Consider the following 20,825-nt stretch of genomic DNA (forward strand, 5'->3'; position numbering starts at 1 on the left):
TAGTCTGGCTCTCAGAATCCCTTGGCCTACCTGCAATATAGCCACTATGCCATCCACGTTTTCTGGAAAAAAGGATGATGTTCCTTTGTTGTTGTTGCGAAGTCATCACGATCCCATGGACAACATTCCTCCAGGCCTTCCTGTCCTCTACCATCCTCTGGAGATCATTTAAGCTCACACCGACTGCTTCAGTGACTCCATCCAGCCATTTCATTCTCTGTCGTCCCATTCTTCTTTTGCCCTCAATCGTTCCCAGCATTAGGCTCTTCTCCAGTGAGTCCTTCCTTCTCATTAGGTGGCCAAAGTATTTCAGTTTCATCTTCAGGATCTGGCCTTCTAAAGAGCAGTCAGGGTTGATCTCCTCTAGGACTGACTGGTTTGATCGCCTTGCAGTCCAAAGGACTTCTCCAGCACCATAGTTCAAAGGCCTCAATTCTTTGGCGCTCAGCCTTACTTATGGTCCAACTTTCACAGCCATACATGGCAACTGGGAAAACCATAGCCTTGACTATACGCACTGTCTAGATTTGCCATAGCTTTCCTCCACAGGAGCAAGCGTCTTTTAATTTCTTGGCTGTAGTCCCTATCTGCAATGATCTTGGAGCCCAGGAAAATAAAATCTGTCACTATCTGCCAGGAATTGAGAGGGCCAGATACCGTGATCTTAGTTTTCTTAATGTTGAGTTTCAAGCCAACTTTTGCACTCTCCTCCTTCACCCGCATTAAGAGGCTCTTTAGTTTCTCTTCACTTTCTGCCATTAGAGTGGTATCATCTGCATATCTGAGGTTGTTATGAAGTGCTCTGCATATAAGTTAAATAGACAGGGCGACAGTATACAGTCTTGCCGGACTCCTTTCCCAATTTTGAACCAATCAGTGGTTCTGTGTCCAGTTCTCACTGTTGCTTCTTGACCCGCATATAGGTTTCTCAAGAGACAAATAAAATGGTCTGGTACTCCCATCTCTTTAAGAACTTGCCACAATTTGTTGTGATCCACACAATCAAAGGCTCTAGCATAGTGTCGTGTCCCCCTCCCCCTCTGACGACCGGGTCTAGGAAGTCCGTATCAGGCATGGCAACGAAGCCTCTGCAGCTTTGCCAAATTCCTCCGAGGTTTCTCAGGGCAGGCAGGAGTCCAAGTTGTGACTTCAGCAAACTAGATGAGACTTTGCTTGACTCAAGGTTGCTTGACTCAAGCAGGTCCTTTATATAGGCTGTGGGGTGTGGCTCCATGACTCAGCATTTATCCAGGCCTGCCCCTCCCTTCCTTCTGCTGGCATCACCTCTCAGATCTCTGGAAGCGAGGATCCTCCCACTTTGAATTGTCTTCTGCTGTTTGAGAAAGGGAGGGATCAGAAGGAATAGGCCCGAGTAATTCCAATCCATGGCTGACTTCCTCTGATGACTGAGCCAAAGGAACACACGCCGTATGAGTGAGGTTTGTTTGTTCATTCCTGACATCCTGTCCGGGCATGGGGCCAGGGCCGGGGGCTGGCGGCATGACAGGCCGTTCATCTTCATTATCAGACTCGGAATCTGATAGCAGGCCCAGGAGGAGACGGGAGGGGCCCGGCTGAGGAGAGGAGGGAGGACGAGGCACAACACATAGTCAATGAAGCAGTAGATGTTTTTTTGGAACTCCCTAGCTTTTTCCATGATCCAGCATATGTTGACAATTTGATCTCTAGTTCCTCTGCCTCTTCGAAATCCTGGTAGTACTTCTGGTAGTTCTCAATCCACATACTGCTGGAGCCTAGCTTGTAGGATTTTAAGAATAACCTTACTAGCATGTGAAATGAGTGCAATGGTGCGATAGTTTGAACATCTTTGGCATTGACTTTCTTTGGAATTGGAATGTAAACTGACCTTTTCCAATCCTGTGGCCACTGCTGAGTTTTCCAAATTTGCTGGCAAATTGAGTGTACACTTTTACTGCATTGTCTTTTAAGATTTTGAATAGCTCAGCTGGAATACTGTCTCTTCCGCTAGCTTTGTTGTTGATCAGATTTCTTAAGGCCCATTTGACTTCACATTCCAGGATGTCTGGCTTGTGGTCAGTGACCACCCCATCGTGGTTATTAGGGATGTTAAGCTTGTTCTTGTATAGTTCTTCTATGTAATTTTGTCACCTCTTCTTACCGTATATACTCGAGTATAAGCCGAGTTTTTCAGCACGTTTTTTGTGCTGAAAAACGTCCCCTCGGCTTATACTCGAGTATATACAGCTTATACTCGAGGTTTTTTTTTTCTTCTTTTTTTCACATTATACCGGATGGCGCAAACTTGGCGGGCTTTTGCATTAGCGCGGGGAAGCCCTGCCGGTGCAGTGAGAGGGCGGGGTGGGGGAGCCGCCAGCCTCCTCGGCTGAGGGAGGGAGGGTTTCCCCGACCGGTAGCTGCCTCATTTCCCACCCTCGGCTTATACTCAAGTCCCCAGTTTACCCCAGTTTTTTGGGGTAAAATTGGGGACCTCGGCTTATACTCGGATCGGCTTATATTCGAGTATATACGGTAATCTCTTCTGCCTCTGTTAGGTCCATGCCATTTTGATTCTTTTATCATGCCCATCTTTGCATGAAACATTCCCTTCATATCTCCAATTTTCTTGAAGAGATCTCTGGTCCACCCTATTTTATTGTTTTCTTCTATTTCTTTGTACTTTTCATTTAAGAATGCATTCTTATCTCTTCTAGTTAATATCTAGAATTCTGCATTCAACTGGGTGTATCTTTCTCTTTCTCCCTTGCCTTTCGCTTCCCTTCTTTCCTCAGCTATTTGCAGAGCTTCCTCAGACAGCCATTTTGCTTTCTTGCCTTTCTTTTTCTTTGGGATGGTTTTTGTTTCCACCTCTTGTACAATGTTGCGAACCTCCGTCCATAGTTCTTCAGGCACTCTGTCTATCAGATCTAATTCCTTAAATCTATTTGTCACCTCTACTGTATATTCATCAGGGATATGATTGACGTTCCTCAGGCCATCTATAAGCTCCACATGGAAGTCTGCTCATACTTTTGGCTGCTGCTGATCTGCTGCTGTTGTGTAACAAGTTACATCATCCTTGAGCCAAAAGCCGTCAACAAACACTCCAGCTTGGCCCATCTCTCCAATCACCCAGCTGTTTGCTGTTTCCCTGCAGGCCTTCCCCTGGAGCCCATGAGTTTTCATACTCATTCAGGCATTCAACTCAAAGGGGATATATTTGGCCCCTCTTCAATTTAATTCTTTCCCCTTTACGTATCCAGCCTTGGCAATTTGTTCATAAATGACAGAGATGGGGAGGAAGCTGACTACTGGTTGCTGTTTTATGTCACTGCCTTGCATTTCCATAGATGCCGCCAAACTAGAAATGCTAGACCAATGTTTGCTCAAAATCAATTATTTCTTTCACATTACCTCATTGGAACCAGTTGTCTTGAACAGAAACAGCAACCCAACAGCTCCAGCTTTAGCAAGAAGGAAAAGTGTTATTACTGGAGAATATTATTACTTTTGAATAAAACATTTATGCTTCTTTTCTTTCTCCCTTTAGATTTTGTCATGGTTTGTATCAGTGCACTAAAAAGTTGCCATTTAAGAAATTACACTGAGAAGCAGTGATGGAAATAGAAAAGATTTGGGGGCCACAGAAACTGGCAATGTCATTTTGAGATTTCCCCCCCACCACCCGTTTTATTTAATGTAAGTTTTGCAGCCCTGGGATTTTTTGATGCGTCTTCCCTCCAAGGGCTACCTACCTCTCATCCTGCTTAGCTTCTGAGCCCAAAATAAATTGGGTGTGGTCATGGGATGGAAAACAATTACGATAAAAATTTGCTTGTATGACTTCAGCCAGAAATAGTGTTTGAATTCTTCTATTATTGTTGCTGTTGTGATTATTATTCATATTTAAAAGGCAACAATAGCAGAAGGTCAGTCTGGGAAAACCATCCTGGACTTAGGATGCCATATGGCAAAAGGTTCTATTTGCACTTGTGTGTGTGTGTGTCTGTGTGTGTAATTACTGCTTTAGCCAATTTACATTGTTACACTCATTATTTACATCCTTCAACTTATTTTCTATATTGGGAACCTAATAGTCATCTGCATCTCTATAACTGTCTGGTTTGGTTCTGCAACCCAGCAAGACAGACACAGACTTCAGAGGATAATTAGAACTGTAGAAAAAACAATGGCTACCAACCTGCCTTCCATTGAGGACCTGTATACTGCACGAGTCAAAAAGAGGGCTGTGAAAATATTTACAGACCCCTCACATCCTGGACATAAACTGTTTCAACTCCTACCCTCAGAACGACGCTATAGAGCACTGCACACCAGAAAAACTAGACACAAGAACAGCTTTTTCCCAAACACCATTACTCTGCTAAACAAATATTTCCCTCAACACTGTCAAACTATTTACTAAATCTGCACTACTCTTAATCTTCTCATCATTCCCATCACCCATCTCCTTCCACTTATGGCTGTATGACTGTAACTTTGTTGCTTGTATCCTTATGATTTATATTGATATTGTTTCCTGATTGCTTATTGCCTATGATTATCATTAAGTGTTGTATCATTAAATGTTAAATTTGTACCCTATGACTACCATTAAGTGTTGTATCATTAAGTATTAAATTTGTACCCTATGACTATCATTAAGTGTTATAAGTTGATGAAGGTATCTTTTGTATTGTGTACACTAAGAGCATATGCACCAAGACAAATTCCTAGTGTCCAATCACACTTGGCCAATAAAAAAATCTATTCTATTCTATTCTATTCTATTCTATTCTATTCTATTCTATTCTATTCTATTCTATTCTATTCTATTCTATTCTATTCTATTCTATTCTATTCTAGCCTAGCCTAGCCTAGCCTAGCCTAGCCTAGCCTAGCCTAGCCTAGCCTAGCCTAGCCTAGTCTAGTCTAGTAATGAATTATGTGTTCACCTTCAAGAGGCATCTATAGAATTCGAGTTTCATCAGAATGAGGAAGCAAGCATCTTTTCACTTGCGAGGCAAACTCCTTCTGTGGTGTGTAAATGTACATTGTTACAGCATATGTACAAAATAAGCCAAGACTTTCCTTGTCATATTTATATTGCCCTTTGACCCCTAAGGAACCCACAGATGCCAAAATCCAAATATCAATTTCAGTTCATAAAAAGACCAAACAAGTTTAAAAACTCTTAAGGATTCTGAAGATCTAAGTAAGAAGAAGATTGTGGGTGGCTGAAGCATTCTATGTGTGTACATGTGTGCTTCTGAGTATAAGAAACCCAACCCGAGCAATGAATATTGATGAAGGTTTTATAATTGTAAGAGAAAGGAGATTCATTTACGGGAAGCGCATGCATATTATAGGGATAGGCAATATTTAGCATCAAGCTAATTGCATCCTACAGAGAAGAGTCAACAAAACAAGTTCTTTGTACACATTTGCACCTGGGAAGAACAACAGAAGGAAGTAATCTGAGATTAGCAGACTTTTAGACAGAATACACCCTTATCTATTTATACCCCACTTTTCCCTGGTAATTAATAAATCATTAAGTGTGGAAGTTATTAAAATCCCACCTGTCTACTTATATGTTTGGAAGTTACCCTTCTAAAACTCGCTACTTGACTTTATATTTTGATTATTCTATCAATTCAAACAGATATCACAATCTAATTGACTGGGTGTTGACTCCTATGATTCAGGTGCTAACCTAGGACAGAAAGAGTCATAGAGCTATCCCATAATATAAATAGTCTTTTGCAAAATTAGTGGTGTCAAATCCAGGAAGTTTTAAAATTATTTCCATTACACTCTGATACAGGAAACAAATCTGTGCAACAATCTTGATGCTTGAAGTGTTGTTTTATTGTTCTGTTGCCCATTCCCAAAGGCTCTGTACCCTAATGCCTAGAAAAGCCCGCTCCCCTATGTAAAAATAATTCTTACACATTGGCTTGATTAAAAAGCCTGTAGTTTAAGGGTGGGGTGGGGGATAAAAAAGAACAGTGAAAAGGACATATTGCAAAATAGCATTCTTTTTCATTAATGTTCACAAAAGGGAACACTGTGATTTTTTTTTTTCTTATGCACAACTCATAAATCAATTGTTATCAAGTGCCAAATTTCACTTAGAAACCTTTTGTCTTTAATATACGAAAGCTGGGGGTTTTCTAACTAAAATATGAGAGAAGGGGAGATCATATTTTCCTCCATGCCATTTTAAAGAACAAGAGAGGGAGGGAGAGAGGGACAGAGAGAGGGGAGGGAGAGAGAGAGAAAGAGAGAGAGAGAGAGAGAGAAAGAGAGACAGGCAGACGGAGAGAGGCAGGCAAATTAAGGGATCCTTGGTACACTCTGAGCTTGGTGGTTTTCCTGCAGACATTTCATTGCCCAAACTAGGTAAGATCATCAGTGCTAATAAGGAGTGGAGAGAGCAAACCTCACTCAACACCATCACACTGATGATGTTACCTGGTTGGGTAATGAAACGTTTGCAGGAAAAACCACCAAGTTCAGAGAGCATCAAGGGCCCTCATTTCAACCCTGAGCTACAAATAATCTCCTTTATTGGTAAAATAAATTAAATCATCCCAAGGCACTCTTTTTCAACCCTAACACGCCACACAGGGGGAGGAAGGAGTGTTATAAATTTGCCATCTTGGATAAAATAAATACGTAAAGTAATAAAAATGAACTAAAAATCAAATAGGTAGGTAAGTAAATAAAAGCAGCTGCAGGGTTATGCTCATGTGCTGGGTACACTTGAATGGAGAAAATAATTTCCCTTTATTACTAGCTTGCAAAATATAAGTTTTTTTCCTTCCTTTTTCCATCATTAACAAGGACGCTGCGCCCTCTGCCGGTTCTCGCCAGCATCACAACCTGCCAAAAATTTTCCAACCTCCCGCTGCTTGTCCGTCCTCCTCCTCCTCTACACCCTCTTTTGGGCCATACCACCTATCCTTGAAGCGTCTTTGTTGAAGTGGCGTCTTTCCTCAAACTGAACGTGCGTGTTTTCTCAAACTGAACGCCGAAGCCGCTCCTTTTCACCGCAACTCGGACGAGGAGGCGCAGGAGAGACAGTAGGAAGGAAATATATATGCAGAGAGACTCGGCCAAATGGGAAACCTCCCCGTCGAGAACGGAGTAGGTGGTTTAGTCCTACAACATGGCGGCCACCATGAAGAAAGCGGTGAGAGGGCTGGGGAGGGCAGGAGAGCGAAGTCGGGGCGGAGTGGCGGCTGTTCTACTGTCTTACCTCTCCCCCCTCCTCCCCCTCCGTGATGCTTTCTCCGGCGTTTTCCTCAGTGGAAGCTGAGGAGCGGGAGGAGGCCGGAGAGCGTCCGGCGGGGAGGCCTTAGGCCTGGACAGGCGGAGGCCGTGAACGGCGTGACCTGCCCGAAATGGAGGCGCGTGGAAGGGGAAGGGGGAGGGAAACCCCTATTTTTTTTTTTGCCCTGAAATGAGCGCGGCGTCCGGTAAAACAGCCTCTACTCCCAACCTGGCGCCCTCAGCGTTTGGAAGGGGTTGCGAGGTGGGATGGCGCAGAGGCGGGGCCTCATTCGGCGGCGTAAAACTCTCCGCCGCCTGCAGAGGGCGCCGTACAGCTCAGGCTGAAGGGACCGCTGGGCGTTTTAGGGCATCTGAAGCCGCTGAAGCGTCACGTGATTCTGACTGTTGGCTGAACCAGGCTCACCAGGGGACAGGGAGTGGAGACCACGAGGAAATCCTAGGCTGGGAGGTTGGAAAAGTTTCCAGCCCTTCTCCCCCCAAAAAAGAGGCATGATTAAACCATTTTCCTGGTCCCCAGCAGATAAATTAGTCTGGGGAATATCAAGGTTGTTAGTTGCGAAGTTGTGTCCAATTCATCGCGACCCCATGGACAACATTCGTCCAGGCCTTCCTGTCCTCTACCATCCTCTGGAGTCCATTTAAACTCATGCCTACTGCTTCAGTGACTCCATCCAGCCACCTCGTTCTCTGTCTTCCCTTTCTTCTTTTGCCCTCAATTTTTCCCAGCATTAGGTTCTTCTCCAGTGAGTCCTTCTTTCTCATTAGGTGGCCAAAGGATTTGAGTTTCATCTTCATGATCTGGCCTTCTACAAAGCAGTCAGGGTTGATCTCTTCTAGGACTGACTTGTTTGTTCGCCTTGCAGTCCAAGGGACTCTCAGGAGTCTTCTCCAGCACCAGAGTTCAAAGGCCTCAATTCTTTGGCGCTCAGCCTTTCTTATGGTCCAACCTTCACAGCCATACATTGCAACTGGGAAAACCATAGCCTTGACTATACGCACTTTTGTTGGCAGGGTGATGTCTCTGCTTTTTAGTACGCTGTCTAGATTTGCCATAGCTTTCCTCCCCAGGAGCAAACGTCTTTTAATTTCTTGGCTGCAGTCCCCATCTGCAGTGATCTTGGAGCCCAGGAAAATAAAATCTGTCACTACCTCTATTTCTTCACCATCTATCTGCCAGGAATTGAAAGGGACGGATGCCATGATTTTTGTTTTCTTAATGTTGAGTTTCAAGCCAACTTTTGCACTCTCCTCCTTCACCCGCATCAAGAGACTTTTTAGTTCGTCTTCGCTTTCTGCCATTAGAGTGATATCATCTGCATATCTGAGGTTGTTGATATTTCTTCCGGCAATCTTAATTCCAATTTTTGATTTGTCTAGCCCCGCCTTTCTCATTATGTGTTCTGCATATAAGTTAAATAGGTAGGGTGATAGTATACAGCCTTGCCGGATTCCTTTCCCAATTTTGAACCAATCAGTGGTTCCGTGTCTAGTTCTCACTGTGTCTTCTTGACCCGCATACAGGTTTCTCAGGAGACAAATAAGATGGTCTGGTACTCCCATCTCTTTAAGAACTTGCCACAATTTGTTGTGATCCACACAATCAAAGGCTTTAGCATAATCAATGAAGCAGAAGTAGATGTTTTTCTGGCACTCCCTAGCTTTCTTTATGATCCAGGAAAACCCCATGGACAGTACAAAAAGGATATCAAGGAGTCCAGCTCAACTGAAAAGAGGCTTCGTCCGGTCCCCCCCCCCCTTTAGTTTGGGAATGTATACAGGCTCCGCTTCTTCCAATATCAAAGTCTGGTCGTGGGCCGTAGACTTATGTAAGCTACTGGCATTCCTCCCCCATGTGCATAGGTCTCCTGCGTGAGCAGGGGATTGACTAGATGACCTCCAAGGTCCCTTTCAGCTCTGTTACCTCAGGAAGTAGCAGCACTTGGCCGATGCTTGGAAGCCAAGCATTGGGGAACCCGGTGGTGCTATTGGGGAGCTCATTGCAACTGCCGGGTGTGAGCTTTGTCCCTTTGATGCGTAGGTGCGCTGTTTTGACTCACAGAACCAAAAGGCAGCAGATTGTGGGGTTGTGTGCTTCAGGTGTTGGGCCAGAAACTGGGAGACTGAGTGTAATAAAAGCTAGTAGGGTGACTTTGGGGCCAGTCACTTTTTCTCAGCCCAACCCAACTCATAGGATTATTGTGGGGGGAAAAATAGAGCATCCTATATGTACATCATCTTGAATGGATAAAAAATAAAATAAAGGTAGGATAAAAATAAATAGGACAGGGCTTGTGTCACTGTGCACTCACTTTGTTCCCATGCCACCAACCTGGTTAATATTTGGTTGAGGGGGCTAGAAACTCTCATGACTGTAAACAGGATTAAAAGGTAACAACTATACAGTCCTTAGTGCTCTCCAAGCTTGGCTGTTTGCTTTGCAGATGTTATAGTTTCCTCGCTAATGAAAGATTTACAAGCAAACAACCAAGTTCAGCACCAAGGATTCCATAGTTGAATGATGAACTACATATATTCTCTTCTATTGGAAGAACAGTTTTTTCCCCAAACGCCATCACTCTTCTAAACAAATAATTCCCTCAACACTGTCAAACTATTTACTAAATTTGCACTATTAATCTTCCCATCATTTCCATCACACATCTCCTTCCACTTATGACTGTAACCTTGTTGCTTGTATCCTTATGATTTATACTGATATTGTTTCCTGATTGCTTATTTGTAGCCTATGACTATCATTAAGTGTTGTATCATTAAGTGTTAAATTTGTGCCCTATGACTATCATTAAGTGTTATGTTGTACCTTGATGAAGGTATCTTTTCTTTTATGTACACTGAGAGCATATGCACCAAGACAAATTCCTAGTGTGTCCAATCACACTTGGCCAATAAAAAAATCTATTCTATTCTATTCTATTCTATTCTATTCTATTCTATTCTATTCTATTCTATTCTATTCTATTCTATTCTATTCTATTCTATAAAAAACCCAAACAACTGGGAATAAAGCAATCACCAATTACTCCCTGCCAAAAAGGCTTTCCAGGATATGAACATAATAAACTCATTAGGATGAATTCATTGACCAACACTTTTTCAACAAAGCCAAAACTTTTTCTCCTAGGTGGCTGGTTTAAGTTATGCTTTAAAATCAAAAGCATAAAAGGAGAATATAAGTTTTCATGTATTCCCTCACTAATCTTTTGGTTATTTGTTTAATTGTATTGAGAAAAATGGATTTTTCAGTAAAACTAATTTTATAAAACTTTTCAATAAGTATTCAAGGCCAGTTTCAGTCAAACTGCAAAGCAATAAAGCATGAGGTTGAAGAAATATGCATTAAATCAGGGGTGTCAAACTCAAGGCCCACAGGATGTGGCCTACGGGGTGCTAGATCTGGCTGGCGGGGCTGCCCTGGAAACAGCGAAGGCCCTCCCGAGCTCTGTTTTCGCTGGCAGAGGGTTGCAGGAGGCAATTGCAGGTGAAAATGGAGCTTGGGAACCCGTTTTCACTGGCAGAGTGCTCAGGCCATCACAGGTGCCCCCAGCACGAGTCATGTTGAGCTGACCATGCCCACCCTGAGCATGCCACCCCCCCACCCCCCCACCCCCGATGTCAAACACAACCCTGATGCGGCCCTCAATGAAATCGAGTTTGATACCCCTACAGTCTAACTAGACTACTTTAGATTGATGCTAATCTTGGGATTACTTTTCTTTGCTCCAAATTATTGGGGGAGAAAACCAATTCATTCTTCCATCTTTAGTCTGCTCTTCTGACCTTTTTATTTGTTTGCTTTATTTTTCCGAGTAGTGGAATATTCTGTGGAGTTCTTGGTGCTCTTTCTGAGTTTGGTTGCTTGCTTGTAGGCATTACATTACCTGCCTAGGTAACATTATCAGGGGATTGGTCCCTGTTTATGTACAATAGCTTGCTCTTCCAGTGTTGGGGTATGGTTTTCTCCTTATCCTATTGAGTAGGATATTGTTTTCTGCTTGATAGTGTGGTGTTAATGCCTGCTTAAATGAATGCTGCTATTAGAGGTGATGGTCTTTTTTTGTTCCCTTCTTCGCTCATTGTTGTCTCTTTTGACCGACATGTAAATATGCTTTATTTCTATGTGTCTATTGATGGCTGATTGGTCTGCCAGGAATTACCTAGTGTTTTGGATTTAGTTTGACCTAGAATGCTCACTGTTTTCCCCTTGAAAATATGGTTGAGTCTGTCCATATGTTGTGAGAGTAAGGAACTCTGATTATTTTTCTATTGCAGTTGATTTGTTGTGTATTTTCTATTTTTAGGGACATGCAGTTCTCCTATTTATTCATTAGTCTGTCCCCTCTATCCCCATGCCATATCAATTTAAAGTATTGGCAAAGTTCAACTGTAGCATGATAACATTAAGCCATAATGAGATTTGCTTGCCTTTTATTGTAGTAATGTGAGACATCTGTTGTATTTAGCATTATATGCAGACCTTTAGCTATTTTGATTTGGTCAGCTAAATATGCCTTAGTTTAATGCTATATGTGAATCAGGCACTATGACTTGTTTTGTTTATGATCTCAGGTGTTTCCTATGGTTACAATTGTGTATGCAAATATCCTAAGGACTTTTCCTTATACTCCCCCTGTAATCCTTGTCTGTCAATTTTAAGCTTTCATTCTGTCAACATCTTCTCTATATTGAATATGTGATCACTTCCTGTCTTAGAACATAACCTGATTATTCTCTGACAAGCTGAAATAATGGTGTGTATGATGTAACCTAGTTTAACTGAAAAAATTGGATTATTATTCATAGGCACTATATTTGAGGAGCTCTTTTGTTTTTGTATAGGCGGCAGAAGACGTTAATGTTACTTTTGAAGATCAGCAGAAAATCAACAAGTTTGCTAGAAACACCAGTAGAATTACAGAAATAAAAGAAGACATAGACGATAAGAAGGTAACCGAAAACAGACAATTATCAAATCAAATCAAATAAATATTTTTTTTCCTATAAGGATAATTGGCAAAAATATGTGCGCTACCATCCCAAGCCTTAATGCTTTGGTTCATTTGTATGCCAGTGGTATTCAGGAGAACAAATAGTAGAAGCTGAGGTTTCTATCACTGATTTAGCAGAGTGGGAAGAAATTTGCTGCAGAAATATTTCTTCTACCAGGTTATAATATTATTGGCATATATTTCTTCTTTTGGCTAATTGTGTTAGGTAAAGTTTGATGTGACCTCAAATGGGCTACAAAGGTTTTCAGAATTGCTGGGAGTTGAATGCTGTACAAATGTTATCTCAGGATAGTAACTCATTTTTCCCCCACAAAATTAAACATAACCATACTTTACTTTTCCCCTGCAAGAGAGAGACTCTTTCAATGTTCTGTCATATTCTACATTTCTCTGAACATGGATAGTTTTTTTTAAGAATAAGCCAACCATACAGCCATATTGTTAAGAGAACATTTTAAATCTAAGTAAGGACTTTGTCATAATAATAATAATAATAATATTTTAATTTGTATACCGCCCTTCTCCCGAAGGACTCAGGGCGGTGAACAGGCAGATAAAATATACATACATACAATAATTAAAAACATCCCTTAAAAAACTAATTTAAATGCCCAAAATATTAAAAAACGTACTTCCCCATAAAATCACAGAATTTTAAAAACCCATCCAATAAAAATAAGAATCAGGCTAGTCCAGCCATACGGAATAAATAAGTTTTAAGTTCGCGGCGAAAGGTCCTAAGGTCAGGTAATTGTCGAAGTCCGAGGGGAAGTTCGTTCCACAGGGTGAGCCCCCACAGAGAAGGCCCTCCCCTGGGGCCGCCAGTCGACACTGTTTGGCTGACGGCACCCTGAGGAGTCCTCTCTGTGGGAACGCATCGGACGATGGGAGATAGAAGCCGGCAGTAGGCGGTCCGTAGATAGCCGGTCCTAAGCCATGGAGCGCTTTAAAGGTGGTAACCAATACCTTGAAGCGCACCGAAAACAACAGGTAGCCAGTGCAGTCTGCGCAGGATAGGTGTTATATGGGAGCCCGAGACGCTCCTCAATAACCCGCGCAGCCGCGTTCTGAACTAGCTGAAGTCTCCGGTGCTCTTCAAGGGAGCCCCATGTAGAGAGCATTGCAGTAGTCCAGGCGAGAGGTAACGAGCATGAGTGACTGTGCATAAGGCATCCCGGTCCAGGAAGGACGCAACTGGCGGATCAGGCGAACCTGGTAAAATGCTCTCCTGGAGACGGTTGCCAAATGGTCTTCAAAGGACAACCGACCATCCAGGAGCACGCCCAAGTTGCGTACCTTCTCCATCGGGGCCAATGATTCACCCCCGACAGACAGCCGCATCTGCAGCTGACTGTACCGAGGTGCCCGCATCCACAGCCACTCCGTCTTGGAGGATTAAGTTTGAGCCTGTTCCTCCCCATCCAGACCCGTCGGCCTCCAGACACCGGGACAGCACTGACAGCTTCACTGGGGTGGCCCGGGGTGGAAAAGTACAGCTGGGTATCATCAGCGTACAGTTGATATCTCACCCCAAAGCCACTGATGATCTCACCCAGCGGCTTCATATAGATGTTGAACAGGAGGGGTGAGAGAATCGACCCCTGCGGCACCCCACACATGAGGCACCTTGGAGTCGATCTCTGCCCCCCTGTCAACACCGTCTGCGTCCGATCAGAGAGGTAGGAGGAGAACCACCGATAAACGGTGCCTCCACTCCCAACCCCTCCAACCGGCGCAGCAGGATACCATGGTCGATGGTATCAAAAGCCGCTGAGAGATCTAATAGGACCAGGGCAGAGGAATAACCCCTATCCCTGGCCCTCCAGAGATCATCCACCAGTGCGACCAAAGCTGTCTCCGTACTGTATCCGGGCCGGAAGCCGGACTGGAACGGGTCTAGATAGACAGCTTCATCCAGGTACTGGGGTAGCTGACATGCCACCACACTCTCAACAACCTTCGCCGTGGAGCGAAGATTGGAGACTGGCCGGTAGTTCCCTAAAACAGCTGGGTCCAGGGAAGGCTTCTTGAGGAGGGGTCTCACCACTGCCTCTTTCAAGGCCGCGGGAAAGACCCCCTCCCGCAAAGAAGCATTTGTAATCCCCTGGAGCCAGCCTCGCGTCACCTCCTGAGTAGCCAGTACTAACCAGGAGGGACACGGATCCAGTAAACATGTGGTGGCGTTCAGCCTACCCAGCAACCTGTCCATGTCCTCGGGAGTCACAGGATCAAAGTCATCCCAAACCACCTCAACAAGACGGGCCTCAGAACCCTCGCCTGGATCTACCCAATTTTGATCCAATCCGTCCCGAAGCTGAACGATTTTGTCGTATAGATAACCGTTAAACTCCTCGGCACGCCCTTGTAGGGGGTCCTCCCGCCCCTCCTGTTGAAGGAGAGAGCGGGTCACCCGAAACAGGGCGGCCGGGCGGTTATCTGCCGCCGCAATGAGGAGGAAGCGTGAGCCGCAGCCCTCATTGCCACTAGGTAGGTCCTACTATAGGACCTAACTAGTGTCCGTCAGCCTCAGAGCGGCTGGATCTCCAGGCACTCTCTAGGCGTCTTCTCCGGCGCTTCATCTCCTCAGCTCCTCGGAGAACCAAGGAGCTGGTTGAGACCGACGCCGGGTCAGAGGCCGCAAAGGCACGACACGGTCCAAAGCTCCAGCCGCGGCCCGTTCCCAGGCCGCAACTAGCTCTTCAGTCGAGTCGTGGGCCAGGTGCTCGGGGAACGGCCCAAGCTCCGTCAGGAACCTCTCCGGGTCCATCAGGCGCCTGGGACGGAACCAGCGCATTGGTTCCGTCTCCCTGCGGTGGTGGGTAGCGGTCAGAAAGTCTAGACGAAGGAGAAAATGATCTGACCATGACAAAGGTTCAACAACTAAATCATTTAAAACCAGATCATTAGACCACTGGCCAGAGATAAAAATCAGATCTAGGGTACCTCCCCCGACGTGGGTAGGGCCGTCAATTAACTGAATCAGGTCCATGGCCGTCATGGAAGCCATGAACTCCTGAGCTGCCGAAGATGCTACGCGGGCTGATGGCAAATTGAAATCCCCCATGACCAACAGTCTGGGGGTTTCAACTGCCAGCCCGGCCAGCAACTCCAACAGCTCAGGCAGGGCTGTAGTCACGCAGCAAGGAGCCAGGTACGTGATCAACAAGCCCACCTGAGTTCTACGACCCCACTTCACGAAGAGGGATTCACACCCAGCTATCTGAGGCACAGTGGTTTCCCTCGGCTCGAGACTCTCCTTAATAATAACCGCCACCCCTCCACCCCTACCCTGGGCCCTCGGCTGATGGAATGCTCGGAAGCCTGGTGGGCACATCTCCACTAGGGGACCCCCTTGGTGCCCAACCAGGTCTCCGTAATGCCCATAACGTCCATGGTCCCTTCCTGAATGAGATCTGCAATGAGGGGGGCTTTATTAACAGCGGACCTGGCATTACATAACATCAGCCGGAGGCCCAGGTCCCGATTACTCTGGCCACTCGGGTCACGGGAAATTTCTGGGGGGCCGGAGCACGCAATCGCTCGTAAACAGCGAGGACGAGCCCCGAGACCTGATGTGGCCCCCTTCCGTCATATCTGCCTCTCCCACTTACCGTAGTAATAACTCGACCCTGACAAACTGGAACGACACCCTCGCCATAACCCCAGGACCTATTAAGTTACCGCCGCGAACACATGGTGGACCTAGCCCCTCCTGACGGGTTTTCCCCACCCATCCACCCCCGCATTAAAATTCCCATTAAAATTCCCATTAAAACTCCCTTAAAAACGATTAAAACAATTAATTAAAAATCCCCTAAGTCTCCTATTTTTGGCATGCCACCTCTCGGGGTTCCAAAACCCGTCCTCAAGATGGGCCCTCGATAGTGTAGGGGGCCAAACCCGCGAGAGAGGGGAATCTCGCAGGGCAAGAAGGTCGGCCGCTGTAAAAGTCCGCATACTAAGAGTCCAGCAAACAAGCCCATCCTGGACCAGTCAAGATGATAATTGATAATTCCGGGTAGGCACAGTTGAGGAATAGTTCTTGGGCGGTAGATGAATAACACCGCCATAATTCAGTCGTTTTCACCAACCCCTCATTCTACAGTCCCGAGGGGTGGTTAAGGAAGGAAGGGGGAAGCTGTTACACTGTTAGGCCAGGGACATCCACCAGGCAAGGCCGCTCAGCCGCTAAGCCATGTCTCTCCCAAAATCCGAGGGGGGGGGAGCAGGGTCTTAAAAAGGTCCCCCCCCCAGCAGGCGGTCCATAGACGTCCTTTAGGTGGTAAAAAATAATAGAGAGGACGAAATCTATTATGACCATGTGGAAATTAAAATCAATTCCATCAGGTCACCAAATTGAATCATGAGACTGGGTGTTTCAAAATCAGTTTAAATCCGCTCGCCTTGTAGAATCATATTGACAGTTCATATGCCATTAAAGCCTATCACTGTATTTTAATCACTTAAATTTATATTTTTCAGTTTTGAGAGATAGCTGGTAGGCCTAGCTGATTCTACTCTTTTGAATTTTGTTCCGAAGCTGTTTCTTAGATAGTCACAGCTAGTTTAGGATTACAACATACATACATGTGTGTGAATGTGCGTGCATGAACATATAATGGTTTATCCTAAATTGAATTACAATCCATATCATGATGATGCCTAAATTGGTGGGAAAATAATTTGATTTCTTAAACACAGAAACAGCTCCAGAACCTGCAAGATGCTTGTGATGACATTCTGGTGCTTGACGATGATTCATTATTGATACCATATCAAATTGGAGATGTCTTCATTAGTCACCCCCAAGTTGAAACAGAAGAGATGTTGGAGGAGGCAAAGGTATGTTCTGTTCCTTGTGCTACTTCTGTGGCTCTTTTAAGATATTGCAGGAAGAAAAGATGGGGGGTTGGGGGGTTGGGGAGGGAAACTGGCAAATATTTTTTCAGGTAGTCTTCTTTCTTCTATTGTATCTAGAAATAAATCACTTGTTTTTCTTGCTCTCACAATTTCTCAGCATCACAGTTCAAAGACATTGATTTGTTGTTTTTGTTCAGTCTTTCTGATTGCCAACTTTCGCAGCTATGAAAACCATGACTTGGCACTGTGCATCTTTGTCATCAATGTGATGTTCTCTGATATTGAGCATAAGATTGGTTTTTTTCACTCTCATTTTTCAACTTCAACAAAAGATTCATGAAGACTTTCTTCTTTCCAGCCACTAAAATAATATCATCAGCATATCTGTATGTTTTCTTTTTCCTGGCAATGTTAACACCATTTTATTTATTTATTTATTTATTTATTTATTTATTTATTTGATTTTTATACCGCCCTTCTCCCGAAGGACTCAGGGCGGTGTACAGGCAGAATAAAACCAACAAAGAACAGTATACAAAGTTAAAATATCAATTAAAAACTTATTAAATGAGCCTGAAAAATTTAAGAAATTTACCATAAAACCAAAAACCCCATTAAAATTGCTAAAAATTTGAGTTTAAAATTCCATTCAAGCCAGCCCCGCGCGAATAAAGAGATATGTTTTCAGTTCGCGACGGAATGTCCGAAGGTCAGATATCTGGCGTAAGCCCGGGGGGAGTTCGTTCCAGAGTGTGGGAGCCCCCACAGAGAAGGCCCGTCCCCTGGGGGCCGCCAGCCAACATTGTTTGGCGGACGGCACCCTGAGGAGTCCCTCTCTGTGAGAGCGTACGGGTCGGTGGGAGGCATGTGGTAGCAGCAGGCGGTCCCGTAAGTACCCAGGTCCTAAGCCATGGAGCGCCTTAAAGGTCGTGACTAACATTTTCTGTTTCTTTCAGTCTCACAGTAAGTCCAGCATATACATTGAATTTATAGAATGACAGTATTTAACTTTGGTGCACTGCTTTTCTAGTTTTGAACTTACGAATGGCTCCATGGTCCATTCTAATTGTTGCTTTCTGGACCACATAGTAATTCATATACAGTGTTGTCCAGATAAAGCATTTATGCTAGAGTAACATTAAAACACCCATGGTAAAAATAATAATATACAAAAAAACCCTTCAAATTGGGTGAAATATTTTAAGTATGCATATAAGGTGGTCTGATTGATTCATATTTTTAAGAACTGACTGTAACTCGTGATCTTCTGAATCAGAAGTCTAATCAATAAAGGGAAAAAAGCTGTTTTAGCCATTAACAAATGTGCTAATCTTTAAGGTCACGCAGAATCTTTATTGATTTGCTGTAATAGAGGAATGTTTGGAAGGGAAAATGTTTCCTTGAAATCTTTAATTAACATTTTTCCATTTATTTTTCTTTGCCAGAAAAACTTACAGGAAGAAATTGGAACTTTGGAAGCACAAGTGGAATCCATCCAAAGAATACTATCAGATCTTAAAGTCCAGCTTTATGCAAAGTTTGGCAACAATATAAATCTCGAGGCAGACGATAATTAAATAGGAATAGAAATAGTATTGGAAGTTTTTGTACTAATTATTTTTGCTTCATGGTCCATTTTTTGAGAAACCCCGCTTTTCTTTAAATTACATTTTTGTTTCATGTATTTAATTACATACATTCTTATTTATATGTTTAAACAAATTTATCCAAATTCTCTGGTGTGTTATTAAAGGTGGGTGCTTACAAGTTTACTGAAAAAAGTAATAAAGCTCACAGAAATACATTCTCTTTTCATGCCTATTATATAAGTACATTTTAGAAAAAATACATTTTTAAACGTTAGTGCAAGACAGTTCATTGAGAACAAGCACAGATTACAGTTTTAATATTTAACGAAAATTATCACCCAAAATGCATCATTGAAAGAGTTAGGAAAGCTTAAAAATCAGTTTTGAAGAACAGCCTAATTCAACAGAAGATTCTTTCCAAGAGGAAAAATATGCACTTGCTTTGTTAACTATATGCTATATTTGTTGATTTTCAAGTATCATTTAACTCAATCTCAAAGTTTGGAGTAATTTTGAAATTACTTCAAGAAAATTAGCATTATTTTGTAAAAGTGAACATTTGTGTATTAATTGTGGAAAAACCCCATTTGGATTTTTTTCCCCAAAAGTTGAAGGGACAAATGATCAGTTAATTATATAGTTGAATAAGTTAAGCCATGTAAGTACAGTATCTCTCTTCCAAAGCAAAAGGAAATTAAATGCTCAAACTACCTATGCCACATTGAAGGTACAGAGAAGCATTGCAATCAAAATTTTATGGAAATGAGGGAAATTCATTCTGGCAGTAATCAAGGTATTTCAAGCCAAACTTACAGTGCAAATGTAAGGAATTAAATTAGATCCATCTTTATAATTTACAACCTACAAACTGATTCAATCAGCTTTCCTTAAGGCTAAATGTCAGTGTTCCAAGTAATGCACCCATAGAAAACAAACTCTGAGGCACAATTCAACACTGTATATGGTGTGTATCTAATGCAGCCTTGAGGCTAGAAGACTTGCCAAGCGTTGAAACCCAGTCCTGGTCCAGAATACTAACAACTTGAATCAGAGTTACTTTAAATTCCAGTGAATTACTAATCACTGGAGAAATACGACAATTGGAATTAATCTGTGAGTACAAGTTTACTACCTATGGGTTCTGATCTGAACACTTAAGTAAACTAGGATGGTTAAAGAAAAGAAAGCTGATATGGAACCTCAAAAGGGACTAACGCAAACCCCAGAAATTTACTGTACATTGATGATGTAATTGGACCGGCCAACAGTTAACATAATTTTATTTTTATAGATACAGATGAGTCCTTTTAAGAGCACAGATTCAACACCAATAAGATTCTTTAGAATCTACCAACACAGAGAAGGGAAAATAGACTTAAGTGGCTTGTATTTTTTTAAGCTCCTCCTTTTCTGAAGCAGATAATATACAACAGATCTCTCAGCATTTTATGGTCTGTGGGTCACATGGGCCCTTCCTCCTTATCTAGACCATGGGGGCAGCAAGGGGGAGGTGGCAGCAGCCTTCCACAACAGTTCCAGTTTCTCACATGGCCCCTTGGGAAAACATTCCTTCTTACTGAGTGGTTTAAAGGCTGGATATTGATTTCACCTGTTTATTACTAAAAGGACACAGCCCATAATATTTTTGCACAAGTTGTGTGATTCTGCTCTGAGATCAAGTGCTTTAGGGATAAAAAGCATCAGCCAGTTTAGAAAAGGAAAATTTACACATTGCTCCCAGAAGCACGAAGCTGAAGCCTGAAGATGATGAATGAGACTTCGTCGAAACGTCGCCAAGACACTTCCAATTTTACGTGGGAGAAAACCCGAATAACCAAAGACCTACATACAAACAGCTGCGAAAACCTCAGAAAACACACACACACACACACACACACATATATTAATATTAAAATTGTATACTACAAAATTAAATACTGCCCTCTTATTTTTAAACGTACTTAACAACCAAAATTCAGTAAACAAAGTAGACAAGTTTCATAGATCATAGGGTTTATAGGTTAGTTGTTTAGGCTGCATAGATTCTATGTAATTTTTATGTTACGACAAA

The 20,825-nt window shown here is 43.2% G+C and overlaps 2 protein-coding genes across 4 annotated transcripts in view; one reads left to right on the top strand and one right to left on the bottom strand.

Moving 5' to 3' along the window:
- The window catches only part of LOC131195709 (1,25-dihydroxyvitamin D(3) 24-hydroxylase, mitochondrial), a 54,628-nt gene extending 51,173 nt beyond the window's left edge, over positions 1 to 3,455 (bottom strand). The window contains exon 1 of the mRNA XM_058177845.1: positions 3,394 to 3,455. The gene's annotated coding sequence lies outside the window, so the exon portion shown is untranslated. The remainder of the gene's footprint in view (positions 1 to 3,393) is intronic.
- Positions 3,456 to 6,923: 3,468 nt separating this feature from the next.
- PFDN4 (prefoldin subunit 4) lies at positions 6,924 to 18,969 on the top strand. Of its 3 annotated transcripts, none has more exons than XM_058178012.1 (4): positions 6,924 to 7,177; positions 12,136 to 12,243; positions 17,007 to 17,147; positions 18,611 to 18,969. In XM_058178012.1, the coding sequence occupies exons 1-4, from the start codon at positions 7,154 to 7,156 to the stop codon at positions 18,740 to 18,742; spliced, it is 405 nt and encodes a 134-aa protein (XP_058033995.1). In that variant the 5' UTR covers positions 6,924 to 7,153; the 3' UTR covers positions 18,743 to 18,969. The 3 variants fall into 3 exon arrangements, with proteins under 3 accessions (XP_058033995.1, XP_058033994.1, XP_058033996.1); XM_058178011.1 differs by having other exon boundaries at positions 6,924 to 7,131; XM_058178013.1 differs by lacking the exon at positions 6,924 to 7,177 and adding an exon at positions 7,287 to 7,394.
- Positions 18,970 to 20,825: the final 1,856 nt, after the last annotated feature.

This window comes from Ahaetulla prasina, chromosome 3, assembly GCF_028640845.1.
Source record: "Ahaetulla prasina isolate Xishuangbanna chromosome 3, ASM2864084v1, whole genome shotgun sequence".
Lineage (NCBI taxonomy): Eukaryota > Metazoa > Chordata > Lepidosauria > Squamata > Colubridae > Ahaetulla > Ahaetulla prasina.